Source organism: Gekko japonicus, unplaced genomic scaffold (genome assembly GCF_001447785.1).
Source record: "Gekko japonicus isolate JY-2015 unplaced genomic scaffold, Gekko_japonicus_V1.1 scaffold58, whole genome shotgun sequence".
In the NCBI taxonomy this organism is placed as follows: domain Eukaryota; kingdom Metazoa; phylum Chordata; class Lepidosauria; order Squamata; family Gekkonidae; genus Gekko; species Gekko japonicus.
Window position 1 is genome coordinate 1,970,341 of NW_015162475.1, and position 15,037 is coordinate 1,985,377.

The window sequence follows — 15,037 nt, forward strand, 5'->3', positions numbered from 1 at the left end:
GGAGGGAGGGAAAGAAGGAGGGAGGGAAAGAAGGAGGGAAAGAAGGAGGGAAAGAAAGAATGGGCTCTTTACTGCCAGAGCTCCACTCCTGGGTGCTCCTGAAGGAAATGAACCCTGGTCTCAGAGCAATTTACAATCCCTTTCCCTTCCCCTCTCCACAACAGACACCCTGTGAGGTAGGTGGGGCTGAGAGAGCTCTCTCGAGAAATGCCCTTGAGAGAACAGCTGTGAAAGAACTTGTAGGTGACCCACGGTCACACCAGCAGCTGCATGTGGAGGAGTGGGGACTCAAACCCGATTCTCCCAGATTAGAGTCCGCACTTCTAACCACTACCCCAAAGAAGAGTGTTGTCACACTAAAATTACATTCCAACATTACAAGATGAAGCAAATAAGTGTTTGAGACTCAACCTTGTCCTCAGCCCAAAAATTAGGATTTCAGAGTAAAACAGCATGCCATCAGGATAATCTGGGCTCACAACATGCAGCAGCAGCAGCAGAAGAAGAAGAGATTGGATTCATACCCCGCCTTTCACTCGGCATCTCAGAGCTGCTTACAATCACCTTTCCCTTCCCCTCCCCACAACAGACACCCTGTGAGGTGGGTGGGGCTAAGAGAGCTCTCTCGAGAACTGCCCTTGAGAGAAGACCTCTGACAGAACCACGGCTTGCCCAAGGTCATACCAGCAGCTGCGAGTGGAAGAGTGGGGAATCAAACCTGGTTCTCCCAGATTAGAGTCCGTGCACTTAACCACTACACCAAACTGGTATGTTGAGGGACCCCTGAGAAACAATGTTCTGAAAAAGAGGATCATTCCATGCACACACACACCCCTTGTTGGTTAATTTAAAGCTGGTTCACGTTACATATTTGATTCTATGCCAAATGATCTCTTCTGTGATAAAGTACATCATATGAGACCAATCTGTGCCCTCTACATAGTGTGTGATCAGTTCAGGGGCAAAGGTTTACAACAATTGTATACTTATAGCAGGCCTACAGTAACCCTCTGACATACAGCTGAGGTGGAGGTATGGGTCAGAGCACAAAGATGACAAACCAGGGTATGAGAATATGATTCCTGCTCCTCCCTGCAAAGGGCTGGGGGGGGGAGGGCTGAGGTTTGCTGAATGGCCCTCAGAGGGCCACATTTAAAAGGGGCAACAAGAAGAAGAGTGGAGGAGGTTATAAAAGGGAGGTAAATGCTGCTTCCTACCTCGCCTCCTCTCAGAATGCAAGAAACAAGAGGCATTATTCCTGTGAGTTAAAGACAGCCTAAAGTCTGGCCTTGAGGTATCTGAAGACCCAGCCTGCTCCCACATGAAGCTGCCTATCCACACTTCACTTCAGACTGTTCTTTTGGTCCCCCTGCCACATGAGGCGTAGTTGGTGGTGCTCACAGATAACATACAGCATTAAGGTAAAGGTAAAGGTTCCCTTGCTCGAAAGCCAGTCGAATCCAACTCTAGGGTTGCGGTGCTCATCTCCGTTTCAAAGCCGAAGAGCCAGTTCTGTCCGAAGACATTTCCGTGGTCATGTGGCCGGCATGACTAAACACCAAGGCGCACAGAATGCTGTTACCTTCCCACCGAAGTGGTACCTATTTATCTACTTGCAATTTCTTGCTTTCGAACCGCTAGGTTGGCAGGAGCTGGAACTAGAGACGGGAGCTCACTCTGTCATGCGGCACACTCAGGTCTCGAACTGCTGAGCTACCGACCTTCCACAGCCTTCAGCGTCTTAACCACTTGAGCCACTGCAGCTCCTTAACATACAGTATTAGACCCGCTCAAAAACTCTTTCTGAAGTAGGCCTGACACATTTGGTCCTGGCATTAAGGGACCAGGCAAAGACTCTGTTATTTCTTCATACCCTTTGGGTTAATTTGCTTTACTCTGATCTCCTCTGCCGTTTTGTTTTCTGTTTTATTTTACTGGATGGTTGGGTTTGTTTGTTTTTTAAGTGCTGGCCTGTTACACTTATCTAGTACAGTTTTTTTCCCCCACTGATGTGCTTTTGAAGGGACTGTTAGCTGCTCTGAGCAAATATGTTACTAAAGAAAAGCGGGAATAAATGTCAACAAAGAATATAACCCACCCACCCACACCGGTCCCTCAAAAGAGAGCATTAGAAATGCTGCAGAAGCGGGTGCGGGAGCAATGAAAACTGTATATGATTTTAGAGACAGAAAGCCGAAGTAAGGGCAGAAGGACTCTGATAAATGGCTCTTTGAAATAAAGAAGATGCCCAGAAAGTTCTCTCATAATAACTAATATACTAATACAGAAAATGTGAAAAACAAGAACTCTACAAGTATATTGTTTTACTAACTCTTTTAATACTAATATTAAGTTTAACACAAAGGGGGTCTCCCACTCTTGGGTTTTTAGTTAGTGTGGGTATCTTTCCTTTATCCATAGTTGTAGTTCCCCCTCCTATATTTTTTCTTTGTAGTTTGTAGTCTTACTGAAAAAATAAAAATACCCCTCCGGGGGTTTCAAAAAAAAGAAAAGAAACTTTTTATAGAGCATTAAAGTTGAGATTTCTCAAGATGGTGAGTTTTGCATCCAAACCTGCACAGTGCAATTATGGAAGAAAAATGCAGGATGTGCATCCCTCTGCTTATTCCCAAAGGGAGAACACATGCAGTGTCATTTGTAATTGGGGCACATGCAGGGTTTTTTTTTTGGGGGGGGGGGGTTTGTTTGTTCTTTGAAAAAGAGGTGCCAGAACTCTCAAGAGGGAAATGAAGTTTTCAATCCGTATACTGAAAACTCATGAACATTTAAACATTTTAAAAAGAATTTTGTCAAAGAGGTTCCAGAACTCCATTCTGGTGCGTTCCCCCAGGAAAAAAGCCCTGGGCACATGCCAACATATTATGGCTATTGCCTGGAAAAGTGCACATGGGGGAAGAGCCTGTGCCATTCACAAATCATGCTGTTTGCAAGTTTCTTCACTCAAGAATCTGTTCCCAAGAATAGGAAGTCATTTATGCTGCAGACTTCATTCTATTAAATTTAGCATTGAAGCATGAAAGCTGGTAATAAAGCCACAGAGGTATGTTAGGGGAACACGCTCCATTATCCAGTAAAACTTCATTATGAACCAGCAGTGGTTCTCTTAGGGCTTCTCCATGAATTAAATTTCTGAAGTAGACACTTTCAGTGTACAACGTAAAATATTAATGCAGAAAACATGTTGTTGCAGATGCGTATCACATAGGTACAGTCAATCAGGATGCTGGAATTAGCTGCAGCTCTCTGGATGTACATCTGTAAGCCCTGTGATATCCCCAGGGATGCCAAAATGTCATATCACCAATCCCGACAGACACAGCAAGAGACGATGAGTGCAGTTCTGTACGGTCTTTTAGTCTTGAGGACAGTGCCAGGTGGCCAGTTAACATCACTAGTGGTTCTTGGGGAACCAGTCCCGTCAATGGTCAAGAAGCCCAGCAATAATAAAAACAGATACTTGTGGTATTTTCTACTCTCGGAGTCCTCTTCCTCCTTCCCGCTGTGCTATTAAGTTCAGCATGCAGGTCAATGGGAAGTTATCCTAAAGTAACTTCTGATTTCGAAAGAGGGGACTTTACAAAAATGAGAGGAATAGTAAAAAGGATGCTGAACAGGAAACACAAGAGAGTCAAATCCCTAGAGATGCATGGAAGCTATTTAAAACCATATTAATTGAAGCCCAAATAGAATTCATACCACAGGTTAGGAAAAGCACTGCCAAGTCTAAAAGAAGATTTGCATGGTTAACAACACAAGTCAAGGACGCTATAAAAAGTCAAGAGGCTTCTTTTTAAAAGTGGAAGGTCTGCCCCAATGAATTGAACAGGAGAGACCACACGTTCTGCCAAAAAAGGGTAAATCAATAATTAGGTAAATCAATAATTATGCATGCAAAACGAGATTTTGAGGAACAAGTTGCCAAAAGCATAAAGACAAACAAAAATCATTGTTTTAAATATATCTGAAACAGGAAAACAACCAGAGAAGCAGTGGGGCCTTTCAGTTACAAAGGAATAAAGGAGATGGCAGAGAAGCTCAATGGCTTTTTTGCTTCTCTGTTCACTGTGGAAAGTGTGGGCCAAGTACCCATGCCACAGCCCCTATTTTCAGGAAGGGAGTCTGAAGAACTGAACCAAATTGAGGTGACCAGAGATGAAGTTCTAGACCAACTGGGAAAATTAAAAATCAATAAGCCTCCAGTTCCTGATAGCATGATATAACCAAGAGTTCTTAAGGAACTCAGGTGTGAGATAGTTGATCTACTAACCTGCATGTAATCTACCACTAAATTCAGCAACAGAAGACTGGAGAGTAGCAAATGTTACATCAATTTTTAAAAAGTGATCCAGAGGGAAAGTAGGAAATTACAGGTCAGCCAGCCGGGGCGGGGGGGGGGATTGCCAGGAGCGGAGGGGAAAATAAAAAGGAGGGAAAGGCGAGCCAGGGAGGAGGCGCTGGGCTGGTTGCGAGAGAGGTCGGACTGCTGAGGACAGAGAGAAGCAAGGCAGCCGGCACAGTTGAGACCAGACCCAGCACGGGCAAAGGAGGTGATGTAACCCCTGATGGTCCCGCATCTGAGGCAAGCCTTCCTCCAAAAGGCTCTTTCCCGCTCCAGTCTCTAGGTAATCCCCGCGTTCTGGAGGGTCCTTGGCTGAAACGTCACGGCGACAGGTGGCGGGCCCGCTCGGGAGCAGCAAGAGCGCGACAGGCCGGTACTATTTAATGTATTCATAAATTATCTGGAACTAGGGGTGAGTAGTGTGGTGGCCAAGTTTGCAGGTGACACAAAATAATTCAGGATGGTGAAAAACAAGGCTGACTGTGAAGAGCTCCAAGAGTACCTCCAGAAACTGGTAAGTGGGTGACAATCTGGCAAATTAAGTTCAGTGTTGGTAAGTGTAAAGTGACATGCATTCGGACAAAGGATCCCAACTTCAAGTATAGGCTGAGGGGGTCTGAACTTGCTGAGATAGAGGGGGGGAAAGATCTTGGGGTCATAGCGGATAGTTCAATGAAAGTGTGAACCCAGCATGCTGCAGCAGTGAAAAAGGCAAACTCTATGACAGGGATTATTAGGAAAGGGATTGAGATCTATATACAGATCTTATGGTGAGGCCTCATTTGGAATACTGTGTACAGTTCTGGTCATCGTATTTCAAAAGGGACATTGCAGGGCTGGAAAAAGTACAGAGGAGGGCAACCAAGATTATTAGGTGGCTGGAGAACCTTTCCTATGAGGGAAGGCTGAGGAGTCTGGGACTTTTCAGTTTAGAAAAGAGACGACTAATGGGGGGGGACATGTTAGAGGTTTGTAAAATCATGTATGGGGTGGAAGAGGTGACAAAGAGAAATTTTTCTCCCTCTCCCAAAATACTAGAACTTGAGGACATCCAATGAAGCTGATGGGCAGTAGGTTCAGGGAAGGAAACACTACTTCACATTGGTGTGGAAATTTGCTGCCAGAGGATGTAGCGATGGCCAAAGGAATAAACTACTTTGAGAGGGGATTAGATAGATTCATGGAGGATAAGTCTCTCAGTGGCTACTAGCAGTGGTGACTGAGGGGAAACTGCACATTAAGAGGCAGTCAACCTCTGAATCCCAGAGCCAGGAGGCAACATCAGGGGAAGGCCTTGGCCTCTATGCCTTGTTGTTGGCCGTCCAGAGGAACTGGTTGGCCACTGTGTGAGACAGGATGCTGAATTAGATGGACCATTGGTCTGATCCATCAGGACTCTTCTTATGTCCTTTACAGGAATGGAGGAAGTTTTCCTGAGTTAGTGCTCCCGAAACTGCCAGGGAACATATGAATTGGGGAAGTTTTCCTGAGTTAGTGCTCCTGAAACCTTCAGGAAACATGAACTTTATGAATCCATACACTGATTCAAAATCTAAAACAGTAGCCACTTCAATTTTGTACATTTTTAAGGTGATGTTTCCCACACTTACAGCTAAGCATTACATCTTAGGAGCTTTTGGGGGATATGGGGTGGAGAGAGGGAACATGACAATCACTGTGACATCACTTCCAGGGGATCACCTGGAAACACTGTCACACACAGGGAGACACGATGCTCCAGGAATTCTCTCTGTGGTAAAGATCACAGAGATTGGGGAAATTCCAAGAGAGTTGCATGAAGGGCTATGATGTCATTACCGCCTCCATTTTTTCTTCTGCTGCTCCAATGCTCAAGCCCAAGGGGGGAGGACTTGCAACCCAAGATGCCATTACCTGTACTCAGGGACTGACTACACATTACATTTTTCTCATGTCTTCTCCAGGTACATCTGGGACCCTTTTGCTCAGACATGTGCTTCTAAATGTAATGTATTCATTTCTACTCCACTCTTCTCCCTAACGGGGACCCAAAGTGGCTTGCATTTTTCTCATACCCTCCATTTTATCCTCACAACAACCTTCTGAGGTAGGTTAGACTGTGAGTGCATGACTGGCCCATTGCAGTGTGGGGATTCAAACCCGGGTCTAAGTCACCAGATCCTAGTTCGACACTCTAACCTCTACACTAAGCTGGAGTTCTGAGCCTGGAATTTGCAGCACACATCTGATCGACAGGACCACAGGTGGACCTGGAGAGGATGCAAGGAAAATGTCACAAGAGTTCAACCAGGCTGAGGAAACGGGTACTTGATTAGCTTCCTGGGTCAAGGAGGCTTACCACTCTCCCACCACAGCAGCCGCTTAAGGGCCTGGGACACAGAGCCAGAAGGACAAGGTAAGCAAGTGAAGATACCAACACATGGCCCAGTACAGGCTTAACTCAGAGCTCCTTCTACCATTCCCTTCCTCCAAATGAGAAGAACTAAAATGTTCTCCATGCGTGGGAGCTTCTTGTGTTTGTTTAGATTTTGTTTCTGAGTTTTGTTTTGCTTGTGAGGTCAGCATTTCAAAATTCAGCATTCTCCGGTCCATCCTTTCTCTCTTCCCCACCCACACTTCTTCTTTATTTTCAGTTTTTAAACTGAAAGGAGAGGGGTGCTATTTAGTGACGGAATCTGTTGCATTTCACAAATGCTATGTGCTGCGCAAAAAGTCGCAATGAGTGCACTAAAGAGATCCACAGTTCTTGCCTAGCACCGTATGCCGATTTGCAGTGTAATGATGGTCTCAAAGTCAAGTGATTTTTATGTGGAAAGCAAAAAGCTGGAAACTCTTCGGCCAAAGGAACCAAAGTGACGTTACTTACCTCCGTTAAGAAACCTGCTATGCCAGCCTGACACGACCCATGCTCTTCCCCATATTTCTTCTTGTATTCTAAGCAGGACAAGAATGGAAGAGTGAGAGAAAACACAGACACAGTCAGTCCTTGCCAGAGGTATGTGGTTCACAGTTGCACAAGTTCATTTCGTTCTGCATGAGCTGCGAGAGGCCAAGTCGCAGGAGGCCTCCAGCAGAGCCCAAGCTAAGAAATCTCTGGAATTCAGGGAACCTCAGAAATCCAGGCTCCGTTGCCACAAGCATTGTCAAAACCGAGCAGAGGAACAATAGCAGCAATATAATACACAGAGGCAATTCCGCATTGGCTGCATCAGACAGAAAACAAGGCTCTGTAGAACAGGAGGGCAGTAAAAGAGCAGAGAAGAAGAAAGCTGAATGAGTGCAGCAAACGGCTTAAAAAATTAAAGTGCCAATCATATACTGACAGGTTACATTCCAGATCCTCAAACAAAACAAAGCTGTACACTTACCTTTACCTTCTCACAATCATCCCTCTAGTAGTCCTCCCCATCAGTCTCTCTTTCATACTGTAGAAATTTAGACTGTAGCTGGGGCAAAAGCCTATTACCTTGTTCTGCTTATGTTAACGTTGTAAAACGTCATGTACGTGAACGGTGCTACATGATTAACAACAACAGCAGACCACAGGCTGCAACAACAACAACAGAGGCAAGGAGAATCCCTGGAAGAATCAAACCAACAAAGGCAGGGTACTCTAGCCAGACAACTCTAGATGGACGACTCTGTTCCCAGTCCCATGTTCAAAACCACTTGGGCTGGGTTTTGCAACTCTGAATGGCTACTCTGAATCCTTCAGTATGGATCTCGTGTTGCCCATTCCTCCACCTGTAAGCAAAGCCATACCAGTTTTGCCTACATTTATTTGTTTTTTGTTTATTTAGTTAATTTTTATTCTGTCATTTCTTCTAGGAACTCAGGGCAACATACATGGATCTCCCCTCCTCCATCTAATCCTCATGACAACACTGGGAGGTTATCATCATCATCATCATCATCATCATCATTATCATCGTAGGGCAGGGTGTGTAGTATAGCCAGGAGATCCTAAGATTGTCTGGCATCCACATGTTCTAGTTCTTTAGCGTTATGCACCACTAGGTTGCGAAGCAGACTTGTTTTTAAGGAAAGAGATGTTTCAGGGGTGGTTTGCCATTGTCTGCCTCTGCGTCACGCCCCTGGTATTCCTTGGTCACCCATCCAAATACTAGCCAGGGCTGACCATGCTTAGCTTCCGAGATCTGATGTGATTGGGCTAGCCTGGGCTATCCAGGTCAGGGCACTCTGGGAGGTAAGTTAGTCTGAGAGAGAATGAATGATACAAGGTTACCCAGTAAGTTTTGTGGCAAGTGGAGATCTGAACCCTGTTCTCCCCAGTCCTAGTCCACCACTCTAACCATGACACCACACTGACTCACATCCCTATAGTCAGGGGTCATTTTGTAGAAAAAGAGGTGCAGGAGCTCATTAGCACAACTCATTAGCATAACTTATTTGCATGTGCCACACCCTCTGACATCCCCGGAAGTGTGTCAGAAGGCAACACCCACCGCTCAGGCTCCACTGGACTGTTTTGGACTGCAGAGCTGGGGGGGGGGCTCTGCAACTTACCTGGCTGCTTCTTGCTCTGACTGAGGGCTGCTGGGAGCAGGGGGTGGGGCTTGTTGCATGTGCCCGCCCCCTGGGCTCTTTACTGCCGGAGCTCCACTCCTGTGCGCTCCTGCAGGAAATGACCCCTGCCTATAGTCTAGAAATGCAGTGTTGTACAGGACTTGCAGTTTGTCCAAGAAAATGGGAAGCTGCAGGATTTCTTGGAAAAATTAATAGATTACAACGGTCATCCCAAGGGCTCCGAGGAACCATTTTTCATAGAATCATAGAGTTGGAAGGGACTTCCAGGCTCATCTAGTCCAACTTCCTGCACAATGCAGGAAATTCACAAATACCTCTTCCCCACACTCCCAGTGACCCTTGTTCCATGCCCAGAAGATGATTTAAAAAAAACACCTCCAGGATCTCTGGCCAAAGTGGCCTGGGGAAAAATTGCTTCCTGACCCCAAAGTGGCAATCAGCATTTTCCTGGGCATGTAAGAAAGGGCCACAAGAACTAAGCACTGATGCAACCCTTCCTGCCCTCTGTCTCATGATCTGCCTAAGTCACAGACTCAGCATTGCTGCCTGATAGTAAGGCACAATGCTTTTAATTACCTTCCATTTGCCTTAGAAAGAAATTCAGAAGCCTGTGGTATATTTACAATGCAAATTTGAACCAAATTTCAAACCTGCCTATATATCATGAGATGACAGACCATGAAATTTCAGGAACTGCAGTTTTGTGAACTGGCAAATAATCTCAAAGAAATGTTTACCATTCACAAATCTACACTGCAGTAGTTATTCAGGAAAATTATTACAGTCAAATCAGTATGAAACCAGTTTAAATGTGGAGTGTAAATGTGTTTCAAGCTCCAATCGGGTTCAGAGTTTTACTGCTCTACGCCTTGCCTGAGTAGCTTATGAACTTCACATAGAAGTCTCTGGCAAAGAAATCACTGTATCATTGCAAAACATTCCCACTTCCTGCTTCTTGCAACATGCTCCCAAGGATAACTGGGATTTCAGGGAAACACAATGTGCTACAGTTTCTGAAAACACCCAGCAAGTAGCCTGGTAACGCTCTGAAACAGCCAACCACCTACCCAGCACTCAGTTACATGGAATGTTCATGGAATTACTTTGGACATTGTCTCTCTGGAACCAAATGTATTCCTCATAGTTTGACAGACCACAAGAACTTAATAATCCCTAGTCTCACCACAGAAACTCTCAGTTTTTTAAAAGAGGGGAAAAACTGGTGACTGGACGGCAGTTACTTCCATTTTAAACAAATATAACAATGTCTCGGATAAAACCCTGCATCCACTATAAATTAAATGGAAGAAAATCCTCATTTCACTAAAGTCAGACTTTCTTACCAAAGGTCTACAAAACTGGCAACGAGTATGAAGCACATGATGGATAGAGAATAACCTGAGGTTACATGAAATTCTTTTGTTGGGAAAGCTAAGCAAGTCAATAATCAATGAGTTGATGGGCTGCCAATGGGGAGAACAGGGGAATAAAATTCTTGCTGTTATGTATTGTTATTCTGCCAACTGACTGTAAGAACAGTTCAAAAGACAGGTACCTACCAAGAGCACGGGTTGGGGGGGGAAGCTTTTACTTAGCAGGAGGGTCTATGAAGCCCATTCCTAACAGCTTCTGACACTTGTAGCTGAACTATGCAGATCACCACAGAAGAACCCTAGAACTGTCCATAAGTAGGAGAGGTCAGGTACCTGAGGGCTCCCAGATTCAGCAAGGATGCTGAGTATAGAAAAGGCTATTAGAAAGCCCTCAGAATCAAGCAAACACAAGCAACCCTGAAGGGACACAGCTAGGGAAGAACATACCGACCCTTCAGGAGCAAAGTCAAGTGATATCAGAGGAGAAAGAGGCAATGCTTTGGATACAGCTAAACAGACCCATAGCTACAGTGGGGCATTTTGGGACCTGGTCCCCCTACTTCATTCCAAGCCCCCCCTGAGTTCCCCTCCAGCCCAGCCCCCCTGACTCTCTGGGGATGCCTGGAGGACTCCCCACTGCTGCCACCACCCCTTCCCCCAGCAGGGCTTGCTTGAAGCAACTTCCCCACCTGCCACCAGTCCTGCCCGCTCCATCCTGGGCTCATGGCCAGGGGAGAGGCGAGGGGCTGTGGGTCCCAAGCTGGCAGCAGCACAAGGCAGCCAGGCAGGCGGACCAGCACACAAGGTAGGGCTGGTGTTCCCGCTGTGCCCAATGCGGTACAGGAACTCAGTCTGCTCTGGGGAGGTCAGGGGCCCAGAGTTACTTCAAAGGCCCCCAAGCTGGCATGAAGCAGTGCCCGATGCAAACGCCTCCTCCTTGCCTTGGCTCTCTCTGCTCTGGGGAGATCAGCTGCTGCTGCCCAGTTACTTCCTGGTAAGCCGGAGACAGGGACGCACCACAGTGGTGGAAGACGTGGCAGAGGGAGCAGCTAGGGGAGAGAGAATGGGGTGAATTGAGAGGAGGGATCAGGGTGAATTGGGGGGGGGATCCAGAGAGCATTTGGAAGTCAGAGTTCCCAACTCACGGGGCTCCTTGCCGGGCCGTTGCAGGATTTGTCCCGAACATTCAAGGTTAACAGGAGAAAATCTGGCATATGAGACATTGGTGCTAGTGCCCCCCAAAGAATTTAAATGCCCCCTGACTTAAAAGATCTTGGCTACGGGCCTGCAGCTAAAGATTTTGCTGCATTTTGGGAACCTTGGGAAAAAGACGGAGTGCTAAAGTAAAGTAAATTGATGCTCATACCTCTGTCCCTAACTGTGGTCAAGAAAAACGAATGAAAGTCAGAGGGCTGGATGAGTCTAGTCAACCATCCAGGATACTGAAGATGCACTAGAGCAAGGTTCCCTCTAAGCTGTGGAGTCCTGTGAGCAAAAATTCCACTTTGTGAGCTACTGGCATTAATGTTGTGAGCGAGCGATTTGGCTCCTGCATAAATTAGTGTGCTCTGGAGCCATCCTTTCTGAGCTAAGGCAAAAATGTTTGAGCCAGAGGCTAAAAAGCTGTGAGCTAGCTCACACTAACTCAGCTTAGAGGGAACACTGCACTAGAGCCGTCCTGAAGTCCCAACTGAGACATGAGAATAGGTAACTATAATGAAGGGGTGTGTGCACTCCTCTCCCTCCCCTCCTGCAAGATTTAAAGAGCCCTTCAGCTGATCAGCAGGGAGCACATGGCCCACTGATCAGCTAGAGGGCCCTTTAAATTGTTCAGGAGGAAAGGAGAGGGGCACGCACCCCCGCTTCTTCTCAAAATCATTTAAAAGATCCCTTTAAATGCTTTTGGGAAGAAGTGGGGGTCCCTTTAAGGAAGGGGGCTAGCCCTTTAAGGAAGGAGGCGGAGCCCCCAACAGCCCCACTGTAACTATGGGACAGTCTATGCTTCATAGGCCCCAAATAATTCAAAACTTAGCTTTAAATTATTTATTTATTTGACTTGTATCCCACTCGTCCTGCCAAGGCAGGCTCAGGGCGGCTTACCTAAAACATTTTAGAACATTAAAACACAAACTTAGATAAAACCATAACGATACAATTATAAACCAACCGCGTAAAATGCTAGTGCTATTCATGGCCGATGGCAGGCAGTACCAGCGTCTAGCATTGACATGTAAATGATGATGGTAATTTGATTCTGACATTGACATGTCAATGATGATGTTAGTTTGGGGCCAGGGTTTCGATTAATTAGGGCGGCTTCATACTGAAAGGCCTGGTGGAAGAGCACCGTCTTGCAGGCCCTGCAGAACTGTAAAAGTGCGGAACTCCGCCAGTGCAGAGCCGCCACTGAGAAGGCCCTGGCCCTTGTCGCAGGCAGCCTGGCTTCTCTAGGACCTGGGAGGGCCAGATGATTTTGAGACCCCAATTGTTGTGCTCTCTGGGGAACATGTGGGGAAAGGCGGTCCCTCAGGTATGTAGGTCCCTGACCATAAAGGGCTTTAATGGTAAGAACCAGCACCTTGAACCGAGTTCAGTATTCTATAGGCAGCCAGTGCAGTGCTTTTAGCACAGGCTGGATGTGCTCCCACATAGGGAGACCCGACAATAGCCTGGCCGCTGCATTCTGCACCAGCTGCAGCTTCTGGATTTGGAACAAGGGCAGCCCCATGTAGAGAGCACTGCAGTAATCCAGTCTCGAGGTGACCACTGCATGGATCACTGTTGCCAGGTCATTGCATTCGAGGAAGGGAACCAACTGCCTGATCAGCCAAAGATGGTAAAAGGCTGACTTTGCAGTGGCTGCTACCTGGGCCTCCATCATTAAGGAGGTGTCCAGGAGCACTCACAAACTCCTAACCTTCTGCGCTGGCACCAGTGGCGCCCCATCGAAAGTCGGGAGTGGGATCCCTACCCTCGGGCCGCTCTGACTCAGGCACAGGACCTCTGTCTTCATCAGATTCAATTTCAGTCGACTCAATCTAAGCCAGTTCAATTGTTTTTCCATGTAACCATGTAATTCTTTCTTTTGCTAATGTACTCCTAATCCTATGGTTCAATAAAGTACTTAATTTATTTCCGTTAAAGCTATGGCGTCTGTACCTTCCTTAGTAGTCTACCATTTGCCAACTGATGTGATACAAGAACCTTGTTTCCACCAACCACATGGTGAACCTATCACAGTTACCGTTCCTGAGGAGACTATTATTATTAGACATAAACCAAGTCAACAGTGGATTACATAAGCAAGGGAAAGCCAAACAGAGAAAAGTCAAATAAATAAAACAAACTAGAGAGGAGAACCATGGTTGTTAAGTGCCTTTAAGGGCTGAACAAAAATACAGAATTAAAGAACATACAACAAAAAGAACTCTACTCACAGACTTACACACCAGGTTCTTGGGCTGGAAGAAGCCTTTCACATTGAATGGCAGGATAACACTATGCTTACCATTTGCCCACTGGCAACAACAGGCACTCTCCTACCCTCAGACCTTTGCCCTTGATAAATGTGACACCTTAGTCTCTATGGTCTTTACCATAGAGATTGGACAAAATCCTAGAGCACTGTCCAGAAGTGATCTCATTTTCTCCTGAAACTCCGCCCTCTCCAGGTACCACCACCAAAATCTCTCATTTGCTGTCGAAGGGCTGGAAATCCTCAGTACGATACACACAGTCCCATAATGCAGCTCACTAACAGACACAAATTAAATGCATGCAACACAGTGTACTCAATGTGAATTTGTTTGGTAACTTTCTTGATAATAAGTAACAAAGAAGCAACAAAGAAAACATCTGTGTAAAAAAAAAAAACCCATTCTAGGAGAACAGGAAATGCAGTGCCTTGTGAATCCTCTTCCCTACCCCCCGCTGTCCCATTTTGAATTAGCCAACAGAACTTTAGAATGTATTGCCCTCCATTAATCTTGTGCTTCCTGCCCATCTTATTAAAGTCCTCTCCAAAGTCATTCTGAGAAACCAGCAGATGGAAAAACAACAGCATTTTGAGCGCTAAGACTATCGTTACATAGACTGTAGAAGTTCAGTAGTCCTACAATAACCGGGGGGGGGGGATCACTGGGCAATTATGAAATTACATGGGGGGAACTTGGGCCTCCAGCATGTTTTAACAAAGCCAAGTGACAGACTTTTTAAATATATGAGCTTTGTTGAAGCACATAGAATAGTTTTAGTAAACAATCTCAGGCATGGTGGGGGGGAACTGAAGAATGCAGTATTCTGTCCCAGGCATCCGTTTTTCTGGGAAGTTTAGAGAAACTCAGTCACTTGCAGAGGCATTCTGGATGGCGTCTGTGGTATAACTGTGTCAGTGGCTATAATGCACGAACACACTCAAAATTCCCAGGCTCATCTCTCTCTTTTTTTTCCCCAGCTCTGTGCCAACAAAGATGTCCTGCAGCATCTGTGAGCCAACAAAGACAGCAATAAGAAGTGATGACTTCAGAAGCACAAATTGATCACATTTGGAATGTGGGATACACTGGGAATGTAATGCCTCTTGTCTTATCAGTAACATTTCTTTTTCCTTCGTCATTTAAAGCTTACTACACTGAGAGAGCAATTCTAAGCAGGTCTAACTCTGAATTCCATTACGGTCTATTCAATGGGGCTTACTCCCAGGAAAGTGTCCTTAGCACTGCACTGTGAAAAGTTCTGGGCAGACCTACTTTTGTTG

At 45.9% G+C, this 15,037-nt stretch overlaps 1 protein-coding gene across 1 annotated transcript in view; it reads right to left on the minus strand.

Annotated features, from left to right (window-relative positions):
- ITGA9 (integrin subunit alpha 9) overlaps window positions 1-15,037 on the minus strand; it is a 296,748-nt gene that overhangs the window by 265,316 nt on the left and 16,395 nt on the right. Inside the window, exon 4 of the mRNA XM_015405733.1 lies at window positions 7,227-7,294. Coding sequence (XP_015261219.1) covers window positions 7,227-7,294 — 68 coding nt within the window. The remainder of the gene's footprint in view (window positions 1-7,226; window positions 7,295-15,037) is intronic.